The sequence below is a fragment of the Phyllobates terribilis genome, unplaced genomic scaffold, assembly GCF_046119375.1.
Source record: "Phyllobates terribilis strain yellow unplaced genomic scaffold, ASM4611937v1 Scaffold_7__3_contigs__length_470593459, whole genome shotgun sequence".
Taxonomy (NCBI): Eukaryota; Metazoa; Chordata; class Amphibia; order Anura; family Dendrobatidae; genus Phyllobates; species Phyllobates terribilis.
In genome coordinates this window covers 400,466,091-400,487,567 of record NW_027362767.1, presented here as the reverse complement: position 1 = coordinate 400,487,567, position 21,477 = coordinate 400,466,091, and the positions used below count along the sequence as shown (strand labels likewise).

At 54.6% G+C, this 21,477-nt stretch overlaps 1 protein-coding gene across 1 annotated transcript in view; it reads right to left on the bottom strand.

Annotated features, from left to right (window-relative positions):
* Nucleotides 1-21,477, bottom strand: part of TMEM91 (transmembrane protein 91) — a 78,236-nt gene that overhangs the window by 18,154 nt on the left and 38,605 nt on the right. Inside the window, exon 2 of the mRNA XM_073641604.1 lies at nucleotides 538-1,212. Within this exon, the coding sequence (XP_073497705.1) occupies nucleotides 538-924 (387 nt within the window). The 5' untranslated portion in view covers nucleotides 925-1,212. The remainder of the gene's footprint in view (nucleotides 1-537; nucleotides 1,213-21,477) is intronic.

Sequence of the window (21,477 nt, the reverse complement as noted above, 5' to 3'; positions counted from 1 at the left end):
CTCAGAGGACAATATTAAATGTTAAGTGGGCACTTAATAGGCATTATTACATTTAGGGGCACTCAGTAATAGAAAATGTCAAAGGGGCACGCATGAGACATTTTTATGTTCTAGGGAGCAAATTGTGATCACTATTACTTTCTATGGTACTTACAGGGGACATTAATATTTTCTAACGGCAATTTTACCATCCAGAGGGCACAAAGGGGGACATTACTATGTGGGGTAGTAAGAGGTGCATTGTTATCATGCCACACAGTAGGTGCAGTAACAGGAACAAATACAGTAGAAGAAATCTCAGCATTGGGGTGTCAACAGGTGTATAGATTCTATATAGCCCTCCTTTAATGGAGGATCCAATCAGGTTTGTGATATTTCTGATGGAAAGAACAATGCTGTAGACTGAGATATTTTGTCAAGAATACAGAATAGGGTGACGGAAACCCTGCCATGATAATATCATGATGAGTTTTATCAAATGTCAGGGTCAGCCTGGCACACCGGTATGGGCAGAGTTATGCAGAATGGTGCACATACCTCCATATCTAGCACTTCATCGTCCCGCACATCACAGGACACAGTATGAATGTCTTTTTCGGGGGTGTACTTCTTGCAGATATCTGGGCTCCCCTGAGTATCTACAAATGTAGTCTCTGAATAGTCTTTTCCCTTCCAGACATGGGGATCTGTTGCCTTCCAAAAAGAGACATCTGGCACCTTCCCACCCCCCGAATTCACAGTCCTCCGGAGGCTCCCTGGATCCAGAAACTGCTGGGGTATTTCTCCGCCTTGATGTGTGCGGTGTGGAAGACATTTCCAGATGAATCCTTCATCCCCACCATCTTTAGAGAGGAGAGGGGTGAGCATACCCGTCCCCATCGACCTGTCCAGTAGGGGGTGCTGTAACTCATGCAGGTACTCCATTACTTTTCAGTATTACTGCAGTCTCCAGAGGGTTCTGGGAGAAGCCATTGCCCTAAAAGCAAAGCTTTGTACTTGACCTTGTCTTTTCTTAGCTTTTATTTTCAGACTCTTCTTTAATTCTCTGATGCACGTAGTAAAAAATGATTCATGATTTCTGTATTGGGTCGATTGGTAGCTGTAAAGACCTAATTGATTACATGCAGCAGATGAGTCATGGTAAAAAGAAAGTGTAGAAATCATTCATTGTTTGTATCTTTTCTTTGCCCGAACGATTGAGGCCAACATCACCTGTAAAAAAAAAAAGACGAGAGAAGTAAAAATACGACCCCATAGTTCATTTTTAGGATGTAAATGTCACTATCCTCTATACTGGTTGCCCTAACCTTTCTGCCTCTTTACTGTCTGCCCTGATCTCCCTGCCTTTTTACTGCCTGCCTTCACCTACCCAACTCTCCATTGCCTGCCTTTACCTCCCCTAGTTTCTGTCCTCGCCTCCCTGCCTCCCTATTGCCCACCATCACCTCCTTGTCTTTCTACTTCCTGTTCACACCTCCCTGCCTCTCTACTGCCTGCCCTCATTTTCCTGTTTTTCTTCTCTGTGATCTTACCTTCTTGCCTCTTTTTCTTTGATTTCACCTCCCTGCTTACTGTCACCTTCCTGCTTCTCTACTGGGTGATCTCAGCTCCATGCCTCCTTACTGCCTTGCCTTAAAGGGGTTTTCCCACAAACAAAAGTTGATTTTAATCAATAGATCTTGGAATAATAATAATTTCCACAATTGGATGTGTGTCACCCCAGGCCTGGATGCCACAAATAATAAAGGCTGTGTCTGAGAGCAGGAGGGAGGTTCCCTGGTTAGGGACAATTAGCATGCAGCACCTCCTGTCCCAGGCCAGTAGGGGGAGCTGGCTGCCCTATAAAAGCTGGAACTGGGGCAGGGTTAGAGAGACCAGAACCCACTTCTGAAGTGACCAGAAGGGTTCTCAGAGGAAAGGGACAGGTCAGCAGCAGCTGAGGAATCCGTGAGGCAGAGGAGAGACTGCAGGTCAGGGACAGAGGCGACGAGAGCCGGTCCTGGCAAAGAATTAATCTAACCGGACATTGGGGTCCGAGGCTGTAAAGACTCTAAGTCCAGCAGCAGAGAACCAATCTGCGAGGGATTTCATGTCCTTTGGCCTAAAAAGCCCGGAGGCTCCGCCACAACAGAAGGGACCAGCAAAGCCAAGAGAGGCCAGAGGTAAAAGGAGCCGAAGTTGCAAGCCATACGGGTGAGAATACACGGCACGCTCAGGGACGTGGGCTATTTTACTACTAAAGGGGGAAATAGTCAGAAAGAGCTTAGAGAGCACGGTAGGCCTACACCCTCACCCTGACTAGAGGGGCTTCCCGAGTGTTCTCAGACATCCAGGCCCCCTTCTAGCCGGTACTGTTGTTGGGTCATTACCATCTGTTACAATAAAGACTCTGAACTGTTTAAGCGGACTCTGCATTCTGACTATCGCGGCCGGAACTATCACCCCCAACATCCACCTACACTGCCCTGGGGCTACACTACTCCCGTGGGGAGTTATACCATTCCTGTGCTGCTCACCAACATCAGCCTCAGCGGTCTGTCCTGCCTCAGCGGTCTGTCCTGCAGCGGCGGTCCTCCCTGACCGCAATCCACGGGTGGCGTAGTCGGACTTTCACATTCACAAATCTATAAATAGACTGCCACAGCATTGATCTGACCACCCTGAGCCACGGGATCGGGTTGCCACTACTACCCCCATCAGCACCGTACACCAGAAGACCCGGTTTCGAGTACCCCACGGCCCAGGGGGCGAGTCAGATGTGTTTAAATAAAATGTTCCTGTGCTGAGATAATCTTATAAATGTTCCCCTGCTGTGTACAGTGTAATGGCTGTGTCTGACCGTACAGGAACATGGTCTGATCATACCACATCTCCTGGGCAGGGAAGGAAGCAAAAGAGTATACAGACATTGCAGCAGGGGATCACAGCTGATTCTTTTATGAAATAAAGCATTTCCCTGCCTGTTTTTAAATAATGTTTTATTTCAAAGAAAGAATTATTTGTGACCCCATGCTGTATTGTCTGTATACTCTTTTGTTTCCTCCCCTGCCCAGAAGATGTGGTATGATCAGACCATGTTTCTGCACGGTCAGACACACAGCCATTACACAGTACACAGCAGGGGCACATTTATAAGATTATCTCAGCACAGGAACATTCTTTTTAAACACATTCAATTGTTGAACTTATTATTATTCCAAGATCTATTGATTAAAATGAACTTTTGTTTGTGGGAAAATTCTTTTAACTCCCTACATTTCTACAGCTCACACCTGCCTGCCCTCTTCTTCCTGCTTTTCTAGTCTGTGATCTTACCACCCTGTCTCTTTACTCAGTGATCTTACCTCCTTCTGTATTTGGTGACTTCACCTACCTGCCTACTATCTGCCTGCCTTCATCTCCATGCCTGCCTACTCTGTAATCTTACCTCTCTGTATCTACTGCATGCCCTCTATTCCCCACCTCTCTACTGCCTTCTTTTACCTCTGTGCTGCCTGCCATCGCCTCCCCGCCTCTCTACTGCCTTCTTTTACCTCAGTGCTGCCTGCCATCACATCCCTGCCTCTCTACTGCCTTCTTTCACCTCTGTGCTGCCTGCCATCACCTCCCTGCCTCTCTACTGCCTTCTTTTACCTCTGTGCTGCCTGCCATCACATCCCTGCCTCTCTACTGCCTTCTTTCACCTCTGTGCTGCCTGCCATCACCTCCCTGCCTCTCGACTGCCTTTTTTCACCTCTTTGCTGCCTGCCATCGCCTCCCCGCCTCTCTACTGCCTTTTTTCACCTCTGTGATACCTGCCGTCACCTCCCTGCCTCTCTACTGCCTTCTTTTAACTCTGGGCTGCCTGCCATCACCTCCCCGCCTCTCTACTGCCTTCTTTTACCTCTGTGCTACCTGCCATCACCTCCCTGCCTCTCGACTGCCTTTTTTCACCTCTTTGCTGCCTGCCATCGCCTCCCCGCCTCTCTACTGCCTTCTTTCACCTCTATGATACCTGCCATCACCTCCCTGCCTCTCTACTGCCTTCTTTTACCTCTGTGCTACCTGCCATCACCTCCCTGCCTCTCGACTGCCTTTTTTCACCTCTTTGCTGCCTGCCATCGCCTCCCCGCCTCTCTACTGCCTTCTTTCACCTCTATGATACCTGCCATCACCTCCCTGCCTCTCTACTGCCTTCTTTTACCTCTGGGCTGCCTGCCATCACCTCCCCGCCTCTCTACTGCCTTCTTTTACCTCTGTGCTACCTGCCATCACCTCCCTGCCTCTCTACTGCCTTCTTTCACGTCTGTGCTGCCTGCCATCACCTCCCTGCCTCTCTGCTGCCTTATTTCACATCTGTGCTGCCAGCCATCACCTCCCTGCCTCTCTACTGCCTTCTTTTACCTCTGGGCTGCCTGCCATCACCTCCCCGCCTCTCTACTGCCTTCTTTTACCTCTGTGCTACCTGCCATCACCTCCCTGCCTCTCTACTGCCTTCTTTCACGTCTGTGCTGCCTGCCATCACCTCCCTGCCTCTCTGCTGCCTTATTTCACCTCTGTGCTGCCTGCCATCACCTCCCTGCCTCTCTACTGCCTTCTTACACCTCTGTGCTGCTTGCCATCACCTCCCTGCCTCTCTACTGCCTTCTTTACCCTCTGTGCTGCTTGCCTTCACCTCCCTGCCTCTCTACTGCCTTATTTCACCTCTTTGCTGCCTGCCATCGCCACCCTGCCTCTCTACAGCCTTCTTTCCCCTCTGTGCTGCCTTCCATCACCACCCTGCCTCTCTACTGCCTTCTTTCCCCTCTGTGCTGCCTGCCTTCACCTACCTGCCTCTCTACTGCCTTCTTTCACCTCTGAGCTGCCTGTCATCACCTCCCTGCCTTTCTACTGCCTTCATTCCCCTCTGTGCTACCTGTCATCACCTCCCTGCCTCTCGACTGCCTTTTTCACCTGTTTGCTGCCTGCCATCACCTCCTCGCCTCTCTGCCTTCTTTTACCTTTGTGCTGCCTGCCATCGCCTCCCCACCACTCTACTGCCTTCTTTTACCTCTGTGCTACCTGCCATCACCTCCCTGCCTCTCTACTGCCTTTCACCTCTGTGCTGCCTGCCATCACCTCCCTGCCTCTGTACTGCCTTCTTTCACCTCTGTGCTGCCTGCCATCACCTCCCTGCCTCTCTACTGCCTTCTTACACCTCTGTGCTGCCTGCCATCACCTCCCTGCCTCTCTACTGCCTTCTTACACCTCTGTGCGGCCTGCCATCACCTCCCTGCCTCTCTACTGCCTTCTTACACCTCTGTGCTGCCTGTCATCACCTCCCTGCCTCTCTACTGCCTTCTTACACCTCTGTGCTGCCTGTCATCACCTCCCTGCCTCTCTACTGCCTTCTTACACCTCAGTGCTGCCTGCCATCACCTCCCTGCCTCTCTACTGCCATCTTTTACCTATGTGCTGCCTGCCATCGCCTCCCCGCCTCTCTACTGCCTTCTTTTACCTCTGTGCTACCTGCCATCACCTCCCTGCCTCTCAACTGCCTTCTTTCACATCTGTGCTGCTTGCCTTCACCTCCCTGCCTCTCTACTGCCTTATTTCACCTCTGTGCTGCCTGCCATTGCCTTCCTGCCTCTCTACTGCCTTCTTTCCCCTCTGTGCTGCCTTCCATCACCTCCCTGCTTCTCTACTGCCTTCTTTCCCCTCTGTGCTGCCTGCCATCACCTCCCTGCCTCTCTACTGCCTTCTTTCCCCTCTGTGCTGCCTGCCTTCACCTACCTGCCTCTCTACTGCCTTCTTACACCTCTGTGCTGCCTGCCATCACCTCCCTGCCTCTCTACTGCCTTCTTACAACTCTGTGCTGCCTGCCATCACCTCCCTGCCTCTCTGCTGCCTTCTTACACCTCTGTGCTGCCTGCCATCACCTCCCTGCCTCTGTACTGCCTTCTTTCACCTCTGTGCTGCCTGCCATCACCTCCCTGCCTCTCTACTGCCTTCTTACACCTCTGTGCTGCCTGCCATCACCTCCCTGTCTCTCTACTGCCTTCTTACACCTCTGTGCTGCCTGCCATCACCTCCCTGCCTCTCTACTGCCTTCTTACACCTCTGTGCTGCCTGTCATCACCTCCCGGCCTCTCTACTGCCTTATTACACCTCTGTGCTGTCTGTCATCACCTCCCTGCCTCTCTACTGCCTTCTTTCCCCTCTGTGCTGCCTGCCATCACCTCCCTGCCTCTCTACTGCCTTCTTTTACCTCTGTGCTGCCTGCCTTCACCTACCTGCCTCTCTACTGCCTTCTTTCACCTCTGTGCTGCCTGTCATCACCTCCCTGCCTTTCTACTGCCTTCATTCCCCTCTGTGGTACCTGTCATCACCTCCCTGCCTCTCGACTGCCTTTTTTCACCTCTTTGCTGCCTGCCATCGCCTCCCCGCCTCTCTGCCTTCTTTTACCTTTGTGCTGCCTGCCATCGCCTCCCCACCACTCTACTGCCTTCTTTTACCTCTGTGCTACCTGCCATCACCTCCCTGCCTCTCTACTGCCTTCTTTCACCTCTGTGCTGCCTGCCATCACCTCCCTGCCTCTGTACTGCCTTCTTTCACCTCTGTGCTGCCTGCCATCACCTCCCTGCCTCTCTACTGCCTTCTTACACCTCTGTGCTGCCTGCCATCACCTCCCTGCCTCTCTACTGCCTTCTTACACCTCTGTGCTGCCTGCCATCACCTCCCTGCCTCTACTGCCTTCTTACACCTCTGTGCTGCCTTTCATCACCTCCCTGCCTCTCTACTGCCTTCTTACATCTCTATGCTGTCTGTCATCACCTCCCTGCCTCTCTACTGCCTTCTTACACCTCTGTGCTGCCTGTCATCACCTCCCTGCCTCTCTACTGCCTTCTTTTACCTCTGGGCTGCCTGCCATCACCTCCCCGCCTCTCTACTGCCTTCTATTACCTCTGTGCTACCTGCCATCACCTCCCTGCCTCTCTACTGCCTCTTTTCACGTCTGTGCTGCCTGCCATCACCTCCCTGCCTCTCTGCTACCTTATTTCACCTCTGTGCTGCCTGCCATCGCCTCCCTGCCTCTCTACTGCCTTATTTACCCTCTGTGCTGCTTGCCTTCACCTCCCTGCTTCTCTGCTGCCTTCTTACACCTCTGTGCTGCCTGCCATCACCTCCCTGCCTCTCTACTGCCTTCTTACACCTCTGCGCTGCCTGCCATCACCTCCCTGCCTCTCTACTACCTTCTTACACCTCTGCGCTGCCTGTCATCACCTCCCTTCCTCTCTACTGCCTTCTTACACCTCTATGCTGTCTGTCATCACCTCCCTGCCTCTCTACTGCCTTCTTACACCTCTGTGCTGCCTGCCAATCACCTCCCTGCCTCTCTACTGCCTTCTTTTACCTCTGGGCTGCCTGCCATCGCCTCCCCGCCTCTCTACTGCCTTCTTTCACGTCTGTGCTGCCTGCCATCACCTCCCTGCCTCTCTACTGCCTTCTTACACCTCTGTGCTGCCTGCCATCACCTCCCTGCATCTACTGCCTTCTTACACCTCTGTGCTGCCTGTCATCACCTCCCTGCCTCTCTACTGCCTTCTTACACCTCTGTGCTGCCTGCCATCACCTCCCTGCCTCTACTGCCTTCTTACACCTCTGTGCTGCCTGTCATCACCTCCCTGCCTCTCTACTGCCTTCTTACATCTCTATGCTGTCTGTCATCACCTCCCTGCCTCTCTACTGCCTTCTTACACCTCTGTGCTGCCTGCCATCACCTCCCTGCCTCTCTACTGCCTTCTTTTACCTCTGGGCTGCCTGCCATCACCTCCCCGCCTCTCTACTGCCTTCTTTTACCTCTGTGCTACCTGCCATCACCTCCCTGCCTCTCTACTGCCTCTTTTCACGTCTGTGCTGCATGCCATCACCTCCCTGCCTCTCTGCTACCTTATTTCACCTCTGTGCTGCCTGCCATCGCCTCCCTGCCTCTCTACTGCCTTATTTACCCTCTGTGCTGCTTGCCTTCACCTCCCTGCTTCTCTGCTGCCTTCTTACACCTCTGTGCTGCCTGCCATCACCTCCCTGCCTCTCTACTGCCTTCTTACACCTCTGCGCTGCCTGCCATCACCTCCCTGCCTCTCTACTACCTTCTTACACCTCTGTGCTGCCTGTCATCACCTCCCTTCCTCTCTACTGCCTTCTTACACCTCTATGCTGTCTGTCATCACCTCCCTGCCTCTCTACTGCCTTCTTACACCTCTGTGCTGCCTGCCATCACCTCCCTGCCTCTCTACTGCCTTCTTTTACCTCTGGGCTGCCTGCCATCGCCTCCCCGCTTCTCTACTGCCTTCTTTCACCTCTGTGCTGCCTGCCATCACCTCCCTGCCTCTCAACTGCCTTTTTTCACCTCTTTGCTGCCTGCCATCGCCTCCCCGCCTCTCTACTGCCTTCTTTCACCTCTGTGATACCTGCCATCACCTCCCTGCCTCTCTACTGCCTTCTTTTACCTCTGGGCTGCCTGCCATCACCTCCCCGCCTCTCTACTGCCTTCTCTTACCTCTGTGCTACCTGCCATCACCTCCCTGCCTCTCGGCTGCCTTTTTTCACCTCTTTGCTGCCTGCCATCGCCTCCCCGCCTCTCTACTGCCTTCTTTCACCTCTATGATACCTGCCATCACCTCCCTGCCTCTCTACTGCCTTCTTTTACCTCTGGGCTGCCTGCCATCACCTCCCCGCCTCTCTACTGCCTTCTTTTACCTCTGTGCTACCTGCCATCACCTCCCTGCCTCTCTACTGCCTTCTTTCACGTCTGTGCTGCCTGTCATCACCTCCCTGCCTCTCTTCTGCCTTATTTCACATCTGTGCTGCCAGCCATCACCTCCCTGCCTCTCTACTGCCTTCTTTTACCTCTGGGCTGTCTGCCATCACCTCCCCGCCTCTCTACTGCCTTCTTTTACCTCTGTGCTACCTGCCATCACCTCCCTGCCTCTCTACTGCCTTCTTTCACGTCTGTGCTGCCTGCCATCACCTCCCTGCCTCTCTGCTGCCTTATTTCACCTCTGTGCTGCCTGCCATCACCTCCCTGCCTCTCTACTGCCTTCTTACACCTCTGTGCTGCCTGCCATCACCTCCCTGCCTCTCTACTGCCTTCTTTACCCTCTGTGCTGCTTGCCTTCACCTCCCTGCCTCTCTACTGCCTTATTTCACCTCTTTGCTGCCTGCCATCGCCACCCTGCCTCTCTACAGCCTTCTTTCCCCTCTGTGCTGCCTTCCATCACCACCCTGCCTCTCTACTGCCTTCTTTCCCCTCTGTGCTGCCTGCCATCACCTCCCTGCCTCTCTACTGCCTTCTTTCCCCTCTGTGCTGCCTGCCTTCACCTACCTGCCTCTCTACTGCCTTCTTTCACCTCTGAGCTGCCTGTCATCACCTCCCTGTCTTTCTACTGCCTTCATTCCCCTCTGTGCTACCTGTCATCACCTCCCTGCCTCTCGACTGCCTTTTTCACCTGTTTGCTGCCTGCCATCACCTCCTCGCCTCTCTGCCTTCTTTTACCTCTGTGCTGCCTGCCATCGCCTCCCCACCACTCTACTGCCTTCTTTTACCTCTGTGCTACCTGCCATCACCTCCCTGCCTCTCTACTGCCTTCTTACACCTCTGTGCTGCCTGCCATCACCTCCCTGCCTCTCTACTGCCTTCTTACACCTCTGTGCGGCCTGCCATCACCTCCCTGCCTCTCTACTGCCTTCTTACACCTCTGTGCTGCCTGTCATCACCTCCCTGCCTCTCTACTGCCTTCTTACACCTCTGTGCTGCCTGTCATCACCTCCCTGCCTCTCTACTGCCTTCTTACACCTCAGTGCTGCCTGCCATCACCTCCCTGCCTCTCTACTGCCATCTTTTACCTATGTGCTGCCTGCCATCGCCTCCCCGCCTCTCTACTGCCTTCTTTTACCTCTGTGCTACCTGCCATCACCTCCCTGCCTCTCAACTGCCTTCTTTCACATCTGTGCTGCTTGCCTTCACCTCCCTGCCTCTCTACTGCCTTATTTCACCTCTGTGCTGCCTGCCATTGCCTTCCTGCCTCTCTACTGCCTTCTTTCCCCTCTGTGCTGCCTTCCATCACCTCCCTGCTTCTCTACTGCCTTCTTTCCCCTCTGTGCTGCCTGCCATCACCTCCCTGCCTCTCTACTGCCTTCTTTCCCCTCTGTGCTGCCTGCCTTCACCTACCTGCCTCTCTACTGCCTTCTTACACCTCTGTGCTGCCTGCCATCACCTCCCTGCCTCTCTACTGCCTTCTTACAACTCTGTGCTGCCTGCCATCACCTCCCTGCCTCTCTGCTGCCTTCTTACACCTCTGTGCTGCCTGCCATCACCTCCCTGCCTCTGTACTGCCTTCTTTCACCTCTGTGCTGCCTGCCATCACCTCCCTGCCTCTCTACTGCCTTCTTACACCTCTGTGCTGCCTGCCATCACCTCCCTGTCTCTCTACTGCCTTCTTACACCTCTGTGCTGCCTGCCATCACCTCCCTGCCTCTCTACTGCCTTCTTACACCTCTGTGCTGCCTGTCATCACCTCCCGGCCTCTCTACTGCCTTATTACACCTCTGTGCTGTCTGTCATCACCTCCCTGCCTCTCTACTGCCTTCTTTCCCCTCTGTGCTGCCTGCCATCACCTCCCTGCCTCTCTACTGCCTTCTTTTACCTCTGTGCTGCCTGCCTTCACCTACCTGCCTCTCTACTGCCTTCTTTCACCTCTGTGCTGCCTGTCATCACCTCCCTGCCTTTCTACTGCCTTCATTCCCCTCTGTGGTACCTGTCATCACCTCCCTGCCTCTCGACTGCCTTTTTTCACCTCTTTGCTGCCTGCCATCGCCTCCCCGCCTCTCTGCCTTCTTTTACCTTTGTGCTGCCTGCCATCGCCTCCCCACCACTCTACTGCCTTCTTTTACCTCTGTGCTACCTGCCATCACCTCCCTGCCTCTCTACTGCCTTCTTTCACCTCTGTGCTGCCTGCCATCACCTCCCTGCCTCTGTACTGCCTTCTTTCACCTCTGTGCTGCCTGCCATCACCTCCCTGCCTCTCTACTGCCTTCTTACACCTCTGTGCTGCCTGCCATCACCTCCCTGCCTCTCTACTGCCTTCTTACACCTCTGTGCTGCCTGCCATCACCTCCCTGCCTCTACTGCCTTCTTACACCTCTGTGCTGCCTTTCATCACCTCCCTGCCTCTCTACTGCCTTCTTACATCTCTATGCTGTCTGTCATCACCTCCCTGCCTCTCTACTGCCTTCTTACACCTCTGTGCTGCCTGTCATCACCTCCCTGCCTCTCTACTGCCTTCTTTTACCTCTGGGCTGCCTGCCATCACCTCCCCGCCTCTCTACTGCCTTCTATTACCTCTGTGCTACCTGCCATCACCTCCCTGCCTCTCTACTGCCTCTTTTCACGTCTGTGCTGCCTGCCATCACCTCCCTGCCTCTCTGCTACCTTATTTCACCTCTGTGCTGCCTGCCATCGCCTCCCTGCCTCTCTACTGCCTTATTTACCCTCTGTGCTGCTTGCCTTCACCTCCCTGCTTCTCTGCTGCCTTCTTACACCTCTGTGCTGCCTGCCATCACCTCCCTGCCTCTCTACTGCCTTCTTACACCTCTGCGCTGCCTGCCATCACCTCCCTGCCTCTCTACTACCTTCTTACACCTCTGCGCTGCCTGTCATCACCTCCCTTCCTCTCTACTGCCTTCTTACACCTCTATGCTGTCTGTCATCACCTCCCTGCCTCTCTACTGCCTTCTTACACCTCTGTGCTGCCTGCCAATCACCTCCCTGCCTCTCTACTGCCTTCTTTTACCTCTGGGCTGCCTGCCATCGCCTCCCCGCCTCTCTACTGCCTTCTTTCACGTCTGTGCTGCCTGCCATCACCTCCCTGCCTCTCTACTGCCTTCTTACACCTCTGTGCTGCCTGCCATCACCTCCCTGCATCTACTGCCTTCTTACACCTCTGTGCTGCCTGTCATCACCTCCCTGCCTCTCTACTGCCTTCTTACACCTCTGTGCTGCCTGCCATCACCTCCCTGCCTCTACTGCCTTCTTACACCTCTGTGCTGCCTGTCATCACCTCCCTGCCTCTCTACTGCCTTCTTACATCTCTATGCTGTCTGTCATCACCTCCCTGCCTCTCTACTGCCTTCTTACACCTCTGTGCTGCCTGCCATCACCTCCCTGCCTCTCTACTGCCTTCTTTTACCTCTGGGCTGCCTGCCATCACCTCCCCGCCTCTCTACTGCCTTCTTTTACCTCTGTGCTACCTGCCATCACCTCCCTGCCTCTCTACTGCCTCTTTTCACGTCTGTGCTGCATGCCATCACCTCCCTGCCTCTCTGCTACCTTATTTCACCTCTGTGCTGCCTGCCATCGCCTCCCTGCCTCTCTACTGCCTTATTTACCCTCTGTGCTGCTTGCCTTCACCTCCCTGCTTCTCTGCTGCCTTCTTACACCTCTGTGCTGCCTGCCATCACCTCCCTGCCTCTCTACTGCCTTCTTACACCTCTGCGCTGCCTGCCATCACCTCCCTGCCTCTCTACTACCTTCTTACACCTCTGTGCTGCCTGTCATCACCTCCCTTCCTCTCTACTGCCTTCTTACACCTCTATGCTGTCTGTCATCACCTCCCTGCCTCTCTACTGCCTTCTTACACCTCTGTGCTGCCTGCCATCACCTCCCTGCCTCTCTACTGCCTTCTTTTACCTCTGGGCTGCCTGCCATCGCCTCCCCGCTTCTCTACTGCCTTCTTTCACCTCTGTGCTGCCTGCCATCACCTCCCTGCCTCTCAACTGCCTTTTTTCACCTCTTTGCTGCCTGCCATCGCCTCCCCGCCTCTCTACTGCCTTCTTTCACCTCTGTGATACCTGCCATCACCTCCCTGCCTCTCTACTGCCTTCTTTTACCTCTGGGCTGCCTGCCATCACCTCCCCGCCTCTCTACTGCCTTCTCTTACCTCTGTGCTACCTGCCATCACCTCCCTGCCTCTCGGCTGCCTTTTTTCACCTCTTTGCTGCCTGCCATCGCCTCCCCGCCTCTCTACTGCCTTCTTTCACCTCTATGATACCTGCCATCACCTCCCTGCCTCTCTACTGCCTTCTTTTACCTCTGGGCTGCCTGCCATCACCTCCCCGCCTCTCTACTGCCTTCTTTTACCTCTGTGCTACCTGCCATCACCTCCCTGCCTCTCTACTGCCTTCTTTCACGTCTGTGCTGCCTGTCATCACCTCCCTGCCTCTCTTCTGCCTTATTTCACATCTGTGCTGCCAGCCATCACCTCCCTGCCTCTCTACTGCCTTCTTTTACCTCTGGGCTGTCTGCCATCACCTCCCCGCCTCTCTACTGCCTTCTTTTACCTCTGTGCTACCTGCCATCACCTCCCTGCCTCTCTACTGCCTTCTTTCACGTCTGTGCTGCCTGCCATCACCTCCCTGCCTCTCTGCTGCCTTATTTCACCTCTGTGCTGCCTGCCATCACCTCCCTGCCTCTCTACTGCCTTCTTACACCTCTGTGCTGCCTGCCATCACCTCCCTGCCTCTCTACTGCCTTCTTTACCCTCTGTGCTGCTTGCCTTCACCTCCCTGCCTCTCTACTGCCTTATTTCACCTCTTTGCTGCCTGCCATCGCCACCCTGCCTCTCTACAGCCTTCTTTCCCCTCTGTGCTGCCTTCCATCACCACCCTGCCTCTCTACTGCCTTCTTTCCCCTCTGTGCTGCCTGCCATCACCTCCCTGCCTCTCTACTGCCTTCTTTCCCCTCTGTGCTGCCTGCCTTCACCTACCTGCCTCTCTACTGCCTTCTTTCACCTCTGAGCTGCCTGTCATCACCTCCCTGTCTTTCTACTGCCTTCATTCCCCTCTGTGCTACCTGTCATCACCTCCCTGCCTCTCGACTGCCTTTTTCACCTGTTTGCTGCCTGCCATCACCTCCTCGCCTCTCTGCCTTCTTTTACCTCTGTGCTGCCTGCCATCGCCTCCCCACCACTCTACTGCCTTCTTTTACCTCTGTGCTACCTGCCATCACCTCCCTGCCTCTCTACTGCCTTCTTACACCTCTGTGCTGCCTGCCATCACCTCCCTGCCTCTCTACTGCCTTCTTACACCTCTGTGCGGCCTGCCATCACCTCCCTGCCTCTCTACTGCCTTCTTACACCTCTGTGCTGCCTGTCATCACCTCCCTGCCTCTCTACTGCCTTCTTACACCTCTGTGCTGCCTGTCATCACCTCCCTGCCTCTCTACTGCCTTCTTACACCTCAGTGCTGCCTGCCATCACCTCCCTGCCTCTCTACTGCCATCTTTTACCTATGTGCTGCCTGCCATCGCCTCCCCGCCTCTCTACTGCCTTCTTTTACCTCTGTGCTACCTGCCATCACCTCCCTGCCTCTCAACTGCCTTCTTTCACATCTGTGCTGCTTGCCTTCACCTCCCTGCCTCTCTACTGCCTTATTTCACCTCTGTGCTGCCTGCCATTGCCTTCCTGCCTCTCTACTGCCTTCTTTCCCCTCTGTGCTGCCTTCCATCACCTCCCTGCTTCTCTACTGCCTTCTTTCCCCTCTGTGCTGCCTGCCATCACCTCCCTGCCTCTCTACTGCCTTCTTTCCCCTCTGTGCTGCCTGCCTTCACCTACCTGCCTCTCTACTGCCTTCTTACACCTCTGTGCTGCCTGCCATCACCTCCCTGCCTCTCTACTGCCTTCTTACAACTCTGTGCTGCCTGCCATCACCTCCCTGCCTCTCTACTGCCTTCTTACACCTCTGTGCTGCCTGCCATCGCCTCTGTACTGCCTTCTTTCACCTCTGTGCTGCCTGCCATCACCTCCCTGCCTCTCTACTGCCTTCTTACACCTCTGTGCTGCCTGCCATCACCTCCCTGTCTCTCTACTGCCTTCTTACACCTCTGTGCTGCCTGCCATCACCTCCCTGCCTCTCTACTGCCTTCTTACACCTCTGTGCTGCCTGTCATCACCTCCCGGCCTCTCTACTGCCTTATTACACCTCTGTGCTGTCTGTCATCACCTCCCTGCCTCTCTACTGCCTTCTTTCCCCTCTGTGCTGCCTGCCATCACCTCCCTGCCTCTCTACTGCCTTCTTTTACCTCTGTGCTGCCTGCCTTCACCTACCTGCCTCTCTACTGCCTTCTTTCACCTCTGTGCTGCCTGTCATCACCTCCCTGCCTTTCTACTGCCTTCATTCCCCTCTGTGGTACCTGTCATCACCTCCCTGCCTCTCGACTGCCTTTTTTCACCTCTTTGCTGCCTGCCATCGCCTCCCCGCCTCTCTGCCTTCTTTTACCTTTGTGCTGCCTGCCATCGCCTCCCCACCACTCTACTGCCTTCTTTTACCTCTGTGCTACCTGCCATCACCTCCCTGCCTCTCTACTGCCTTCTTTCACCTCTGTGCTGCCTGCCATCACCTCCCTGCCTCTGTACTGCCTTCTTTCACCTCTGTGCTGCCTGCCATCACCTCCCTGCCTCTCTACTGCCTTCTTACACCTCTGTGCTGCCTGCCATCACCTCCCTGCCTCTCTACTGCCTTCTTACACCTCTGTGCTGCCTGCCATCACCTCCCTGCCTCTACTGCCTTCTTACACCTCTGTGCTGCCTTTCATCACCTCCCTGCCTCTCTACTGCCTTCTTACATCTCTATGCTGTCTGTCATCACCTCCCTGCCTCTCTACTGCCTTCTTACACCTCTGTGCTGCCTGCCATCACCTCCCTGCCTCTCTACTGCCTTCTTTTACCTCTGGGCTGCCTGCCATCACCTCCCCGCCTCTCTACTGCTTTCTATTACCTCTGTGCTACCTGCCATCACCTCCCTGCCTCTCTACTGCCTCTTTTCACGTCTGTGCTGCCTGCCATCACCTCCCTGCCTCTCTGCTACCTTATTTCACCTCTGTGCTGCCTGCCATCGCCTCCCTGCCTCTCTACTGTCTTATTTACCCTCTGTGCTGCTTGCCTTCACCTCCCTGCTTCTCTGCTGCCTTCTTACACCTCTGTGCTGCCTGCCATCACCTCCCTGCCTCTCTACTGCCTTCTTACACCTCTGCGCTGCCTGCCATCACCTCCCTGCCTCTCTACTACCTTCTTACACCTCTGCGCTGCCTGTCATCACCTCCCTTCCTCTCTACTGCCTTCTTACACCTCTATGCTGTCTGTCATCACCTCCCTGCCTCTCTACTGCCTTCTTACACCTCTGTGCTGCCTGCCATCACCTCCCTGCCTCTCTACTGCCTTCTTTTACCTCTGGGCTGCCTGCCATCGCCTCCCCGCCTCTCTACTGCCTTCTTTCACGTCTGTGCTGCCTGCCATCACCTCCCTGCCTCTCTACTGCCTTCTTACACCTCTGTGCTGCCTGCCATCACCTCCCTGCATCTACTGCCTTCTTACACCTCTGTGCTGCCTGTCATCACCTCCCTGCCTCTCTACTGCCTTCTTACACCTCTGTGCTGCCTGCCATCACCTCCCTGCCTCTCTACTGCCTTCTTTTACCTCTGGGCTGCCTGCCATCACCTCCCCGCCTCTCTACTGCCTTCTTTTACCTCTGTGCTACCTGCCATCACCTCCCTGCCTCTCTACTGCCTCTTTTCACGTCTGTGCTGCATGCCATCACCTCCCTGCCTCTCTGCTACCTTATTTCACCTCTGTGCTGCCTGCCATCGCCTCCCTGCCTCTCTACTGCCTTATTTACCCTCTGTGCTGCTTGCCTTCACCTCCCTGCTTCTCTGCTGCCTTCTTACACCTCTGTGCTGCCTGCCATCACCTCCCTGCCTCTCTACTGCCTTCTTACACCTCTGCGCTGCCTGCCATCACCTCCCTGCCTCTCTACTACCTTCTTACACCTCTGTGCTGCCTGTCATCACCTCCCTTCCTCTCTACTGCCTTCTTACACCTCTATGCTGTCTGTCATCACCTCCCTGCCTCTCTACTGCCTTCTTACACCTCTGTGCTGCCTGCCATCACCTCCCTGCCTCTCTACTGCCTTCTTTTACCTCTGGGCTGCCTGCCATCGCCTCCCCGCCTCTCTACTGCCTTCTTTCACGTCTGTGCTGCCTGCCATCTCCTCCCTGCCTCTCTGCTGCCTTATTTCACCTCTGTGCTGCCTGCCAGCGCCTCCCTGCCTCTCTACTGCCTTCTTTACCCTCTGTGCTGCTTGCCTTCACCTCCCTGCCTCTCTACTGCCTTATTTCACCTCTGTGCTGCCTGCCATCGCCACCCTGCCTCTCTAGTGCCTTCTTTCCCCTCTGTGCTGCCTTCCATCACCACCCTGCCTCTCTACTGCCTTCTTTCCCCTCTGTGCTGCCTGCCATCACCTCCCAGCCTCTCTACTGCCTTCTTTCCCCTCTGTGCTGCCTGCCTTCACCTACCTGCCTCTCTACTGCCTTCTTTCACCTCTGAGCTGCCTGTCATCACCTCCCTGCCTTTCTACTGCCTTCATTCCCCTCTGTGCTACCTGTCATCACCTCCCTGCCTCTCGACTACCTTTTTTCACCTGTTTGCTGCCTGCCATCGCCTCCCCGCCTCTCTGCCTTCTTTTACCTCTGTGCTGCCTGCCATCGCCTCCCCACCACTCTACTGCCTTCTTTTACCTCTGTGCTACCTGCCATCACCTCCCTGCCTCTCTACTGCCTTTCACCTCTGTGCTTCCTGCCATCACCTCCCTGCCTCTGTACTGCCTTCTTTCACCTCTGTGCTGCCTGCCATCACCTCCCTGCCTCTCTACTGCCTTCTTACACCTCTGTGCTGCCTGCCATCACCTCCCTGCCTCTCTACTGCCTTCTTACACCTCTGTGCTGCCTATCATCACGTCCCTGCCTCTCTACTGCCTTCTTACACCTCTGTGCTGCCTGCCATCACCTCCCTGCCTCTCTACTGCCATCTTTTACCTCTGTGCTGCCTGCCATCGCCTCCCCGCCTCTCTACTGCCTTCTTTTACCTCTGTGCTACCTGCCATCACCTTCCTGCTTCTCAACTGCCTTCTTTAATGTCTGTGCTGCTTGCCTTCACCTCCCTGCCTCTCAACTGCCTTATTTCACCTCTGTGCTGCCTGCCATTGCCTTCCTGCCTCTCTACTGCCTTCTTTCCCCTCTGTGCTGCCTTCCATCACCTCCCTGCTTCTCTACTGCCTTCTTTCCCCCTCTGTGCTGCCTGCCATCACCTCCCTGCCTCTCTACTGCCTTCTTTCCCCTCTGTGCTGCCTGCCTTCACCTACCTGCCTCTCTACTGCCTTCTTACACCTCTTTGCTGCCTGCCATCACCTCCCTGCCTCTCTACTGCCTTCTTACACCTCTGTGCTGCCTGCCATCACCTCTCTGCCTCTCTACTGCCTTCTTACACCTCTGTGCTGCCTGCCATCACCTCCCTGCCTCTCTACTGCCTTCTTACACCTCTGTGCTGCCTGCCATCACCTCCCTGCCTCTCTACTGCCTTTTTACACCTCTGTGCTGCCTGTCATCACCTCCCTGCCTCTCTACTGCCTTTTTACACCTCTGTGCTGCCTGTCATCACCTCCCTGCCTCTCTACTGCCTCCTTACACCTCTGTGCTGCCTGTCATCACTTCCCTGCCTCTCTACTGCCTTCTTACACCTCTGTGCTGCCTGCCATCACCTCCCTGCCTCTCTACTGCCTTTTTACACCTCTCTGCTGCCTGTCATCACCTCCCTGCCTCTCTACTGCCTTCTTCCACCTCTGTGCTGCCTCCCATCACCTCCCTGCCTCTCTACTGTCTTCTTACACCTCTGTGCTGCCTCCCATCACCTCCCTGCCTCTCTACTGCCTTTTTACACCTCTGTGCTGCCTGTCATCACCTCCCTGCCTCTCTACTGCCTTCTTACACCTCTGTGCTGCCTGCCATCACCTCCCTGCCTCTCTACACCCTTCTTACACCTCTGTGCTGCCTGTCATCACCTTCCTGCCTCTCTACTGCCTTCTTTCACCTCTGTGCTGCCTGCCATCACCTCCTTGCCTCTCTACTGCCTTCGTTCACCTCTGCGCTGCCTGCCATCACCTCCCTGCCTCTCTCCTGCCTTCTTTCACCTCTGTGCTGCCTTCCATCACCTCCCTGCCTCTCTACTGCCTTCTTACACCTCTGTGCTGCCTGCCATCACCTCCCTGCCTCTGTACTGCCTTCTTTCACTTCTATGCTGCCTGCCATCACCTCCCTACCTCTCTACACCCTTCTTACACCTCTGTGCTGCCTGCCATCACCTCCCTGCCTCTCTACTGCCTTCTTACACCTCTGTGCTACCTGTCATCACCTCCCTGCCTCTCTACTGCCTTCTTTCACCTCTGTGCTGCCTGCCATCACCTCCCTGCCTCTCTACTGCCTTCTTTCACTTCTATGCTGCCTGCCATCACCTCCCTACCTCTCTACACCCTTCTTACACCTCTGTGCTGCCTGCCATCACCTCCCTGCCTCTCTACTGCCTCCTTACACCTCTGTGCTGCCTGTCATCACTTCCCTGCCTCTCTACTGCCTTCTTACACCTCTGTGCTGCCTGCCATCACCTCCCTGCCTCTCTACTGCCTTTTTACACCTCTCTGCTGCCTGTCATCACCTCCCTGCCTCTCTACTGCCTTCTTCCACCTCTGTGCTGCCTCCCATCACCTCTCTGCCTCTCTACTGCCTTCTCACACCTCTGTGCTGCCTCCCATCACCTCCCTGCCTCTCTACTGCCTTTTTACACCTCTGTGCTGCCTGTCATCACCTCCCTGCCTCTCTACTGCCTTCTTACACCTCTGTGCTGCCTGCCATCACCTCCCTGCCTCTCTACACCCTTCTTACACCTCTGTGCTGCCTGTCATCACCTCCCTGCCTCTCTACTGCCTTCTTTCACCTCTGTGCTGCCTGCCATCACCTCCTTGCCTCTCTACTGCCTTCGTTCACCTCTGCGCTGCCTGCCATCACCTCCCTGCCTCTCTACTGCGTTCTTTCACCTCTGCGCTGCCTGCCATCACCTCCCTGCCTCTCTACTGCCTTCTTACACCTCTGTGCTGCCTGCCATCACCTCTCTGCCTCTCTACTGCCTTCTTTCACTTCTATGCTGCCTGCCATCACCTCCCTACCTCTCTACATCCTTCTTACACCTCTGTGCTGCCTGCCATCACCTCCCTGCCTCTCTACTGCCTTCTTACACCTCTGTGCTGCCTGTCATCACCTCCCTGCCTCTCTACTGCCTTCTTTCACCTCTGTGCTGCCTGCCATCATCTCCCTGCCTCTCTACTGCCTTCTTTCACCTCTGTGCTGCCTGCCATCACCCCCCTTCCTCTCTACTGCCTTCTTTCACCTCTGTGCTGCCTGCCATCACCTCCCTGCCTCTCTACACCCTTCTTACACCTCTGTGCTGCCTGCCATCACCTCCGTGCCTCTCTACTGCCTTCTTACATCTCTGTGCTGCCTGCCATCACCTCCCTGCCTCTCTACTGCCTTCTTACACCTCTGTGCTGCCTGCCATCACCTCCCTGCCTCTATACACCCTTCTTACATCTCTGTGCTGCCTGCCATCACCTCCCTGCCTCTCTACTGCCTTCTTACATCTCTGTGCTGCCTGCCATCACCTCCCTGCCTCTCTACACCCTTCTTACAACTCTGTGCTGCCTGCCATCACCTTCCTGCCTCTGTTCACACCTCACTACAGTCATTGTCTCTTACTTCCTTTCTTTTAATCTCACTACTTTGTCACTGTCTACCTGTCCTTTCTAGCCGGTCCATGTTCATCTTTATTATCCCCTCTCTGCTTCTTCTCCGGGGTGTCTCTATTTCCATTATTCCCACAGCGTGTCCTCTTGTGCCTTCTTACCCAATGCCGGATCACCCCGTCTGCCACCTTGTATCCACTTTTCTACTTGCTTTCTGATTGCACTTCCCTACTTTTCTTCCTACTGTTTGCCTTGTCTTCTTCCCTACTAATCGCTCTTCTCCACCTGATGCCAAGTCTTCCCTATCTGCGTCTCTGTTCCTTGTGATAGCGCCAACTTCATGTCAATTATTTAAACATCCTTCCATGTAATACATAGTCTGCCAGAGGGGGGGAGCTGTTTTGTGTTGGGGCTCTTCCCTATGGCTAACAGTGGCACTTGCTCTGTGATGTCCATAAATCCCGAAATATTTTATGTATATGCCCAAACAGCACTAGTTTCGAGGAGATTGCCTATAGTTGTTCAGCCCCTCTCCCTTCTATATCTTCATATTTCCCCGCCAGTAACCCGCAGATGTACAGTATAGACATATGTATCTGTTCTGTATTTATTCCAGCTCCTCCACTTTTTTTCTATAGTCAGATGAGAAACAGGACGGTTATATTTAGTAGATAGTGGTATGGAAATCGCCTTCGTACATATGTTAAGTGACGTCTGTCCTCGCTCCCTGCAGCGGGAAAGGAACCGAGGAGAGAGACGTGTGAGATTATTATTTGCATTTCATCTACAGTGCTCTTATCCTGCAATTATTCTTCCCGTTTCTCAGGTCTAACCCTGCACTGC